We start from the raw sequence: 12,404 nt of genomic DNA, 5'->3' as shown, positions 1-12,404 counted from the left end.
AAGGCAAGGACAAATATTCTTTGAGCCATAGTTTCACTCACCCAAGTGGAAAATCTCATCAGGGTATGAATAGGTACATGCCAGCACTTCAACCTTCATCACTTTTGGACTTCAAAGTTTATTCAAATGAATTTGCATTCACTGTCTCAAAGAGGAATTATCTTCTAAATCAATGTAAATGATTATCTCTGACAACTGAACATCAGGAAAGACTTCTCAGAAGTATGAGCCTTCTTCAGAGTTAATGTCATTACTACAATTTATGGCAAACACTTAAGTATTCCCAAAATTTTCATTTCTCCGATGTGTTTAAATGCTAATTTAATGCTAAGGACTCCTATAACAGAATGTAATAAAGCAAGAAACAAGGACTGACAAAAAAAAAATACTATTTTTCATGAGCTTGTTTTTCACCCTGACACACACACTTGTCGTTCTTTGTCAGTTTGGGGATTTTTCAGTTCCAAATACAACCACAACACGCTCATCTGGGAAAAACAAACAAACAAGAAAAAAACCAGGGCATGCAAACTTGAGCAAAATTCACAGTGCTGCATTCCACAGAGACACTATCTGATGTTTGCATTTAAGGCTGTATTTTACTTAACCATGTGGTATAGGGCTTAATATAACCCTGTGAAGAGACTGCAACCTGATTAGGTGCTCTTCATTAATACAAAAAACCTGTTGTTTAGGACTTGAAATATCTCACACCTGCTTCCTGACTGCTGTAAAGTCTTGATGACTCGTGAAAAAGTTCTACCCACAAACAAATGATTTTAGTGATGCCTGACATGAAAAATCAAGCCTGGATTTCATCTCCTTGCTCACTTTAAGACATGTACAGACTAGAAACTCTTCCCAGGAGATCTTTTCCTGAAAAGGTAATAGAAGTCTTGGTTTGGGTTTGGGGTGTGTTTGTTGTTGTTCAGGGTTGTTTGGTTTTTTTTTTAATTTAACAAGCATCTAGTTTCACCAAATCTATCCCTTCCAAGAAGTACCATACTGAGTTTTCATGTCTACCATAGCCACTAACAAAATGGTAGGCCAAAAAGCTTCAGTAAAAGAAGTAGGGCAGTTTTAAAACATAAAAGGAAACTTTCTTAAAAGTTGTGTATTGACATGACCAAATTACCATCCAGTTGTTAGAATCACAAGCAATTTTCTTCATTCTCAAGCAGATTTCCACCTTTTCTGTCCAGCCCTGGAGGAGGACGGGGTTTCCACAGTTGACTTGCTGGAGTGAAGCTGAATTATTTCACAATGTTTGCTAAATAAACACAAAACTCAAGTTTTTCTAAACAGGTCTTGGCACACAGATTTGATGTTTCAACTTACTGAAACTACTCATACTTACAAAACCACTTTGCACTAAGCCTTTTATATACTTAAGAACCATGAAAGAGCAACCTCGGAAAAATATTTATTCTATAAAATGAAGTTAATATCAGCTGGGAATAATTCATTTTTAACTTCTAAAAAACTTCAGAAGCAATTATCTACAAAACTTTCCAGGCCAGTAAGAAAACAAAAAATGAAACCAAAAAAGCCAAAGAACCCCGCTAAAATCCATAAAACCCTTTTGATTGCTCCTTATCATTTGCTGTCTTTTCATATGTTATCTATTAAAAGTCACAACTCCGAAGGATCATCAGGCTGTTTCTTATACTTTCACATTCTTATCTGAGAAGCTTATATCCAGATGTGTGTTCATCTCACTCTACAGAGCCAGCCTTTGCCTTAGGGCTTTATTTCTCAATATCTACTTCCGCTTCTGGAAAACGAGTTTTCTTTGCTCAAGGATTTTACTTCCGTGGTTTGTTTCACCCTTCATTCTTTTCTCCAGCTTACCTCCCTACTGCATTTATTCAGGCATTTCAGAAATGCACAATTGCTTCCCTGTACTATTTCCTTACAATGACTTCTTTTTTTAGCTCCCCAGCTATATTCGTACAACACCATCGCTAACCAGCTCTACCACTTCCAGAGGCTGAGCCAGCTAGCCTGTCCTCATCACTCTACATCTATTTCAGAAGAGCTTGTGACCCAGAAATTTGCACCTCAGTAAGTGATTCTGTAACCACTGCCACCCTCACCAAGCAAAAATGTTTCATCCAGCTTTTCCCCAAATCAGCATTTCAAAAAACGTACTTAATGACTCCCCAGTCTAAACAAAACCATCACACAGATGAAAGAGAGATTTTGGGGAAATGTATAAGCTAAGGTCCCATTAAAATCCAAACAAAACATGCTTTGTGACTAACAGGAAGGCAAATAGCATTTGAACTGCTTTCAGCAAGAAGCTTTTTCTTGCTAGAAATTGAATCCTATTTAAAGAATGCAACTCTTGTAATTAAAATATCTCTGTATCATATCTGTATGTCTATCTCTATCTGTGGATGACCAGTACACATATATGGAATGATTAATTTTAATGGTCTTGATGTCATATAACAACATTTGTTACGAGTATTATATACTACACATTATATTCCAAACCAGAAAGAACATGCAATCAAACTTTGGCAGACAAGGATTCTGTGCTGTTTGCTACTTTCCCTCTGTAAGGGGAAACAAAAATTATTAACGTAAAGCGAAATTAGATTCTTACATAGAGCTCTGGGTAACAACTGAGAATTTTTTTGCCCATCAGTCTTTGACAAGACAGCATGTCCCAAGGAACATGATCACAAAATACCATGCAAATGCCTTCCATTTTAGGATGAATTTTCTGGACTGTCTGTAAAAAACCTTAAACTAGGAATTTGAATCTTTTCTGCTTTGGGGTAAGTTGTTTGTGGAAAAAGCTTTTCCAAGGCAAGTTTTTGAATTAGGTCAATATTACATAAGATATTAAAATATATCTACTGATAATGCTAAGAAGAGTTTTCCCTAAAGTACTTCTCCAACTTTAAAAGCTACTAAAGTATCTGCAAAAGTGCTAATTTTTCACCAGAAGGCACACAGAGAAAATGTCAGTGAGAACAACAGAGTAGGACAGCTAGGCTGAGCTAACTTAAAGCATCTACTATGACCTAAGAAAGTGTGTAAGGCTTACAACTCCCTGTCTGTATCTTTTGGAACTGTCAAGGTTATTTATTAGGGTCCCCTAACTACACAGGCCAGTAATACCTTGCAATCTACTAATGCATTTATTTGGTATAAGTTAGGTAACACACTCCTTACAGCCACAGGAACAAAGGGAAAAGGCCAACTGAACAAAGAAAGATTAATAACTAGTCCTCTAACTATTAGTATGCACAAGAATGCACCTATGTCTCAGCTTTCAGCATGTTATTTCCCTAACAGCTAAATGCTTATCTTGGGAAACATTTCATGAGAATGTTCATTCACATACTCTTCCCCTCCACACCTTCCCCCAAGCCAAGCAGCCAGCCTTGACAGAATCCAGCACTTGGAAAAAAAAAAAGTTTGAAGCAAAACATTAAAAACTCTATTTTATACTGCTGTGATTTAGAAGATAAGAACCTCAGCTTCACTAATGTGAAATCTGTCACCATGTCCATTAGCAGGCCTGAGGCACCCCTATGATGGCTCAGGATTTCATAGAATGGCTTAGAATGGAAGGGACCTCAGAAATTATCTACTCCAACCATCCTGCTATGGGCAGGGACACTTCACAGCCAGACCTGGTTGCACAAGGCCTCATCCAACGTGGCCCTGAACACCCCCAGGGAGGAGGCACCCACAATCTCCCTGGGCAAACTATTCCAGAGTCACACCACCCTTACACTGAAGGACTTCTTCCTAGGATTCATTTCTTAATGTTAAGCTTTCTACAAATGTCTCAAAGGGCTTTCAGCAAGAGGATGAAGACAAGCAGATGGAACAGTAAGGAATGGTACAGCCAGCACTGTCTTCAGCACCTAACTTGCATTACATGTTTGTGATCAATATTACGAAAACTAGTGAATTTGAAATTTTGCAAAGCCACCTTTCCTCTTTCAAGATGTGGGCAGATCCTCCCAATCAAGAGCATCAAAATGGAAGAAAACCCAATTTCATCACAAAAGAAGTTCATCATCATCCTACCTCCCCTTCCACAGGCACAGTTCAGAGGCTGTTAAGATGGGTTACTGATCTCCAAATCATTACCCTTCAAAGTAATCCGTCCCTCCACTTACATGCAGCCCTGGTTGAAATAGAACCACCCATGTAATGTAGACAGCCATACCTGTGGCAGTAGACAGAGAAAACATTCTGAAAAATTACTGGCAACTGATTTGTCTTGTTCTCTTGAGTAACTGCCTGCACAGGCAGACACAGCATAATGTCACTACAGTGTCCCCACACAAACAAAGAGGGTTAAAGTCTTCCCAATTAAATACCTGAATACAACACCACTGCTTAAAGCCTTGCACTTCAAACTGGAATTGACCACAGGTCCACATGGCAGCCAGCAAAGTATCCACAATAAGAACACCATCTCCCCAAATTCTCAGTACTGCTTGGATTCTAAATACCTTTAATAGGTGTTTGAGAGTCTTCATGAGCAACGTGATACTGCTTCCACAGGGCTGATTCTTCACCATGCAACTGAAGCAGCAAGGCAGCTGTACAGACCTCTCTGCAGGAAGCACAGAGAGCTTTCCTAGTAGCTCCTTTGGACTCAAAAATTCAAGAATCATTTCTGCAACAGTACTGCAAGCTTTTAAGAAAGCATACACAAAAGTCAGTTGGTGAGCAATACAAACTCTGAAATCCATTCAGAATTTCAGATTGCTTGGCAAAAGGTCAAGACCAGCTTTAAAACACTGAATTTTCTTCCTCATTTTGACTGAACTGATGTTTATTGAAAATGCTGCCTTCATCAGTTACAGAAAGGCAAAAAACTATATCCATCAGTTAAAATGATTTCTACCTGAGGGACAAAACTAAATTAAGGTCTCAGAAAAAGAAGCAACTCACAGATAGAAAGGTAAAAATCTAATTAAAAGCTCCAGAAATCTATCAATCACAGGATTAAAAACATATATTGCAGCCAAACAGATGGTGTAAAACTGAAATACATGACAAATTTATTCTGACAGAGACAACTGACAGACCAGATTCAGTTGGAAAAAAAAAAAAAGAAAAAATAAGGCAAGCTGAAAATAACTGTCAAAGAGGTAAGAATCAGCTTCTTAAACTCTCTTGTATAGAGATGGCCCTCAACTCATCTAAAATTTGCTCTGAGTACAAGACCACAGGCCTGTTCTGCTGATGTAAATAAGTAGATCTTTTGTGTACTTAGTACTGTTAGAAAAGATGGTCAGTTGCTCACGATGTCATTTTTCAATGAGAAAGAAGTAGTTCTTGGCACCGATGAGAGCCTTTCAAGATTTTAAATGATACATCTGACTGGACAATATTGAAAACAGGTTTAAAAACAGACACAGCATTACAGATCTCTGGAGAAATCAGGAACATACAGACAGGCACCTTAAGAAATCTTTGCCACACATTACTTCTAGTCATTTTCTGTGACACTGCAATGTTATTTTCCTTCAAAAAGCCTTTCCATTTGAAGATCTCTTTAGCTTTTCTTCCCAAAATTATCTTGACTCCTTCCTTCATTACCTGAAGTTAGAAGCTCCTTTGTCTCCAACTTGAGGAGGACAAACACCACCACTTTGTCTTGCAGAAGTGCAAAATAAGCCAAGAGGAAAAGGGAAGTCACTTTATGAGCTGCGGAACTGCAAGACAGAGGATGTAGTTGTTGATTCCTACAGCCTCCATCATCAAGCCTCCAGCAGAAAGCAGGCTCAACTTAAAACCAATACATGACCTGCTCTCGCACTGGGGAAGCATACTTTCTCAGTCACAATTTCTCCCCACTCAAAGATCAGCCACTGTTGTAAAGAGTCTCAGGACTGCACCACAGAAATTCTTTACCTGATCCAGTGTTTGTAGCTGCAAAGAGCAGACAGGTGAAAGACCCAAGAGGTACTAGCTTACTTACAAACAACTTCCTACAAGCTCTTCCTCAGGTTAATGTAACATTTGAGATAATTCCATAGTTGTAGTATCACAAGACATAGTGAATCTTACATCAAGACCAAAGTCCATCAGCAGACTTGCCCTTCATATAAGGCATTAGAGTGTTTCAAATTATCTTAGAAAGGAACAATCATCCCTTTAATCACAAACAGTCTGCTACTGTGGAGTACCTCATAAGGCTGGAGGCACTTCTGAAGACAAGAGACTCCAGAACTTGCAAGTTCAGTCATTCTGAACTGGAAAGGGCTAGTTATGTTACTGCAGTGACAAGACCAATGGCTTCTATCCCTAGTCTTTGTTCAGCAATAATTAAATCTTCTAATCAAGGACAAATTGATCACACTAGACCACCACCAGATAAAAAGCTGCTTTTTCTAAAAGGCCAGCTACTGCAGCCAAGAGAAATAAAGCACTGCAGGCACCGCAAGAACTGGATCAAGAGTTCTAGAAAAATTAAGCTTCAAGTCATTTGAGCACTTTAGATCCTGACAGGGAACACATTGTGATTTAAGGCTTCCGAATAGCCTCTCCAGTAAACAAGCTCAATTTTTAACATACAACAGCTGACACTTACTCACTGAGTATCCTTACTGGAGCCAAGTACTTTTTCCTTACCATTCTTAAAACTCTCCAAGCATCTTGTGAGATATCTGCATGAAAACCATTCTCCTTCTGCTCTGTGGAAGCTGAGCAATAGCCAAGACTACTGAAATGCAGACAACAAATTGTATCTGATGTTAATGTCCATGCAGGGTGGGTTATTTCTGTTTTAACCATAACTGCAAATGCTTGAACTAATAAAACCAAAACATTTTGCAGTGACATTCTAAAAGGCTACTGATAAAATTCACTATGAATGTTGAATGATTTCATAGCGATCAACTCAGAAACGACAACACAAGGATTTTTACACAGATTGTGTGGATAAAAGCCTATTAGGATTTACTTATTTTTGGCTTCCTGTGATACAATCCAATAATACAGGTAAGCTACACCAACTTTGGTACATACTTCCCCAAACTCATAAACACACAAATTCCAGAGGAAAAAAGTAATACTCATCATCTGCATTTGCAGACTTCCTAAAGGACAACAGCTGTTCTTTATGGAGGCAGCTTTCCTTTCACTTAATTCTGCAGGAAAAAAGTGAATAGTCTCAGAGCAACTCATTAAAAAATTCTGCAGCAAGTAGTCTGGTCCCTTTGATCTCAGAAATTCGCACAAATTTGTGCAAATAAACACAGACATGACAAAGACCACTATTTACCTCTGTAGCTACCAAATTACAATGGTTAACTTGGCTCTCCTTCCTGCTTCCATCACTTCAAAATGAGGTAACAAATTCAATACTGCTAAGCTCTGATCCTATCCAAGTGCATGTCAATGCCCAGTCAAGCCCAAGTATCCAAGTAAAAGGGAAATATCCAGATTAAATCAAGCAACTCAGTCAAGTTTTCCCAGGACCAGTACCTCTGACAGCAAGCTCTTTGAAGCTAAAGCCATGTATGTCTATGTATGGACACATGACCTAAGGATAAAAACAAACAAACAAAAAGGTTCCATGCAAGGTTTTGGAGACTATTACTACATACACAAATGAGTGGTGATCCCTAGTGGGAAGAAAGCTCAACACACAGAATGTCAGTGTAAGAGCCAGCATAATTGTATTTGCATGTGTTTAACATTGTGTTCTGTAGTAACATGGAAGCATTCAAGACAGAAGCTGATACTTAATTTGGAGACAAAAATCAAGGAAGTTGAAGACTTACTACAAGCCAGTGCAACTTCAGCAGCTACATCCACCTAGGCCAAAAACACCATAATAATATATTTGTATAAGTGAAACTCCAGACCACATGAAAACTCCAGAGTAAGCAGATGATTCAGCTTCTGAACTGGACACACTCAATTTAGTTACTCAGACAAAACACAGAACAGATTAGTCTTGCAAGCTTTATCAGTTAGCAAGATAAAGAATCCTTCAAAGTAAAAGACAGAACAAAACAACAATTAACCCGGGAGAGCTATCAATTAAACAAGGTTCTAACACACCAAGTATAAATTTATCAAGAATTCAGACATCGATAAATTCTCCAAAGAAACTTCCATACATATATAATGCACTGCTGGTAACAGACATGGAGATAACCAGGCACAAATGGAAAGAAAAACACAAAGGCTCATGCTTCACTTTCAAACAGAAAGCAGATAGTGACCCAGAAGACTTCTGAGCAGTTTCTCCATATCACTTGTTTCTTTCAGAGCTGAAGAATACAGCTGTCAAGTAGGTGGCTTTGATCTGCTCACTGCATTTGCACATCACCTCAAACTAAACTTGACTACCACCATTATTAAGTGTTATAAAAAGCCACACATATAATATTGTATGTACACAGAAAACAATTCCACTGAAGAAAATGACATAATAATCACATAAAAGAACTGAGATGCTGATATGCAAACTCTGCTTAGAGGAGTTTGATGAAGCAATCCTAAGGAACTGCTCAGAAAGCTCCATAAAAATCTTGTACCTATTTACATAGTTTTAATTTTTAAACCCTAACTTCTGCCTCCTTTATTGGCACAAAACATCTTGTCAGTTGCATAGCTTAAATGAAAGAATGGCTGTGCCCACCTCCAAAAGTTAACTACTAAATTATTCTACTACACAAAAGGTCTATAGACTTCTGGTCTTGGAAGGATGTTAAGTTACTTAGCAAACGTGGAACGGATCAGTAAAGACTAATGACAAGCCACGAGGTCAGCTCTATCATCCTGCTCATGTACAAGGACCTCTGTGGAGCATCAGATCTTGCAACCTGGGAGAAAGTCTTACACCTAATTTCATGCCTCTCGGGGGAAGTGGAAAGGGAAGCGGAAAGGGAAGCATATCACATTTCTCATGAAGAATCAGTCATCTACCATCTGGTGATGTCAATTTCCTGCAGTATCAGGCGACAATCACCAGTTCATTTAACAGGACTTGTCAACAGAAGATTTTTGCCCCCCTAAACATTTTACATTTTTTTCCTTCATGTTATATTTTCAGTTTTCCTGGGGTTTCATGTTAACACACATTTAAATAATATTTAACTTGGCTCCACTAGCCCAAACAATCTGTAACATTTGTACAAACATAACTCTAAAAACTTAACGGCAAAACATTTTAAGTGGTGCCATTAGATCTCCTCTTAATTAAAGCAAAACGTTTCCAACTTGAACAGGTATGTGGAATTATTAGCTCAAGAGAATTCAGAAAGAAGTCAAAACCTTTTCATAGTAGAAGAGTCTCCAAAGTCCCTTGGTGTGTGGCCATCAATAAATGTGTTACAATTATTTTCCCAACACATAAACATTTGACATCACAAGTATCTTTGCCATTTCAGATAAAACCATGTGAGGAAGGTGGTTGGGGCCCCATCCCTGGAAATATTCAAAGTGAGGCTCGACAGGACTCTGGGCAGCCTGCTCTAGTTGAGGATGCCCCTGCTTACTGCAGAGGGAGTTGGACTAGATGACCTTCAGACGTCCCTTCCAACCCAGACCACGCTATGATTCTATGTCTTATTTACATGCGAAACAAGCTAGTTAAAGGCTACACATCACCCCAGTGCTGTGCCATAAATAGTTACAGGTTGCCGTGGAGCAGAGAAAAATGAGATACTCCGATATATCCAGTGGCTGACTTAGGTTTCACCCATGACAGAAGCTAGATTGAGAAATATAGTCTTTTTCTCCCAACTGCTTACATCAGAAAGATTCCAGTTAGTGCAACTAGTAGACATCTTGACTGATAGAAGCTTTAGAATACAGTGTAACAAAGATGACAGTGAATGCTGTAAAAGAGTGAAAGGCTCGTGATGCACTAACAGAATGAAAAATGAAGACAATATTTAAAAACATGGGAAAATGTGCTACTATGTGATCCTCTGTATGTTGTTTTCACAAGGTTTCAGCTACTGAATCCTCCCATTAAACACTACCTAAAAAAACCCAAAACAAAACAAACAACCCTAACCAAAACATCCCTCAATGTTGCATTTCATATTTATCAGTAGTGCATCTCTGAGGTTAAATGTTTAAACTGAATGCTGTGAAACAGCTACTACTGTTCTTCATGCAGACATTAATCTAAAATTTAAGTCTGTAGATAACATCAAAAGTATCAGGACTACGAGTATAGTGATTATACACCTTCATTCTTTTTAATGTTTAACATACCAAGAAAAGAAATTTCCTCTTTTGAATTAGCTTCTTCAAGAATGCAAGAGACCTTAACATCTCTATTAAGTACATTCTCATCAATGAAACCCAGCAACAAAATTAATTCAGTTCCCCTAAAACTCAGGCAATACCAAATTAACATTTTAAAATTATTCTCAAGTGGCTAACTAATCTCACATCTAAAATGATTTGAAGTTGAAACTTTAAAATTTAGTTCTAGCCTTTGACTCAAACTCATGCAAACACAGCTCACCAGTGAAGCACACAGAACATGGGTGTTACTACACGCTCTGACTGGCTTACCACTAAACTGCCAGATTGCTACCCATCAATTTTAAGGAGCACAGAGTTTTGTGTGCTTAAGTTAAGGTTCCTATAATAGTGACATCTTGAAGGCCATTGTTCACACAGTTGGGGCTAAAAGAGAGTCTGCTATGGGCACAAATCATTAAAAATGGTAGAAGAGCATAGTAAGAAACATGCATATTGCTATCATCTAAGAGCTCTCGGCACTCACTATAAAACACGTTTAGAAACAGTCAAAGATACTAAAAAACTTCACTCTGGGACAGAATTTTGTCTTTAAGAGGACTCAATACGCAAATACTTTGTTCAGTAACTTTACCTAGCCTGCTTTCTTGGAGGAAAAATTGCCTAACAGTTTGACGTTTCCCCAGCTCCATGACCCAGAAGGAAACAAAATTGGAAGTCAGGCCATACAATCTATAGTGTTTGCTTACAAGTTCAGAAACATTTTAAATTATCAGATAATCCACGTAAAACAGAGCTAACTGCACTTTCCTATGATCACCCGTGGAGCACAGCGCAGAGCTGCGCTGCAGCTCTGTTTAACATTCCATTCTGGACATCTTCATATCTAGCACTGGGCATTCTCTGAAATATGCCATATGCTATGCATTAACTAACATGAGAGATACCGTCCTCTGCACCAACCAGTGCCAGAACTGAATCAGACAACTGAAGCTTGCTTTCAGCTTTCTTCTTAAAAACTTACTAAGCAAGTTAAGAGTCAAATAACGCCTGAGAACTTACAACATAGAAGATTTACTATGAACACATTCATTGCATTCTCCCATGCTGAGACTGGAAGCACCTTGCAACATTATACCACTGTCATAAACCCTGAAGGAGATTACAAACTAAATAACCAGCTGCCCCACAGCAGTTTAAGACAGAACTTAGAGACAGCTTTAATGTGAATTCTTATCCATTTGAATTAGTTTATGGCAGTAGTCGATTTTTCCATGGTGATGAAGTCACCAAGCTGAGAAAATACGGAGAAACTGCTACCAGGCTCTGGGTGAAAACACCCAAGGCTTCTAGTTGCGTATGAAACTCGTGTTTCCACTGACAATGATTACTCCACAACAATCAATTCACTACAAAACCCAAGCAGACCTTACTTGAAAGAAACCCTGAAATTGATGAGTTTTTACAAAAGCAAGAACAGCAGCAGGATAGATGTAACTTGAGGAAAGCTCCTCCTTTTCTTTCCCAAAAAACCTGATTCCCTGCATGATTACTGCAGCTGCCAGTAGTAGGCACTCCGCACCCATGGGCAGGTGTTGAGAAACTCATCCCAAGCTTCCAACAAGTAGTGAGGAGCCCTTAATGGGTTTTACTTACAGTCTCTCGGCATTCCTGGGAATATCCCTCGGTACAGTTTTGAGTCCTAGTCCATGACAATCCACGTTGGAAGCAACGCAAGTACATTTATGCGGGCATCCTCCAACAGGCATCCAACTCATGGAGCTCCAAAAGCTCAAGACCACTCCAAAGCACAGAAACGCACTTCTTCCACCAGACAACATGGTTCGTTGATCGCTTCAGTGGGTATAAAAGTGTGCGCAAATAGCCGGCCCTTAAAGATGAAATACCTCTAAGAAGCAAGGGAAAAGAAAACAAGAGGCTCTTAGTACAGCCCAAGGGAACCCACCGCTGCCATCACCGCCGGAGCGCCAGCCAATCTTCAAAGGCGCCTGCAAAGGTTACGTTAGGTGGAAGAAGGTGGGGAATTGCCTCTCGGGCTCAGGTTTCTTTCTGTTATCTGTGAATGGTACCAGAAGGCAGAGAGTTTAACAGAGCTTCAGCCAGATACGTCTTCAGATGAAAGAAAAACGGGGAGCGGAGGTAAACACACACAAAACATCCATCAGAAG

General features: G+C 39.0%; 1 protein-coding gene across 1 annotated transcript in view; it reads right to left on the bottom strand.

The window, feature by feature from the left end:
• SLIT3 (slit guidance ligand 3) overlaps positions 1–12,056 on the bottom strand; it is a 503,078-nt gene extending 491,022 nt beyond the window's left edge. The window contains exon 1 of the mRNA XM_054389401.1: positions 11,872–12,056. Coding sequence (XP_054245376.1) covers positions 11,872–12,056 — 185 coding nt within the window. The remainder of the gene's footprint in view (positions 1–11,871) is intronic.
• Positions 12,057–12,404: the final 348 nt, after the last annotated feature.

Source organism: Indicator indicator, chromosome 18 (assembly GCF_027791375.1).
Source record: "Indicator indicator isolate 239-I01 chromosome 18, UM_Iind_1.1, whole genome shotgun sequence".
NCBI lineage: Eukaryota > Metazoa > Chordata > Aves > Piciformes > Indicatoridae > Indicator > Indicator indicator.
This window is presented reverse-complemented; position numbering and strand designations above follow the sequence as displayed.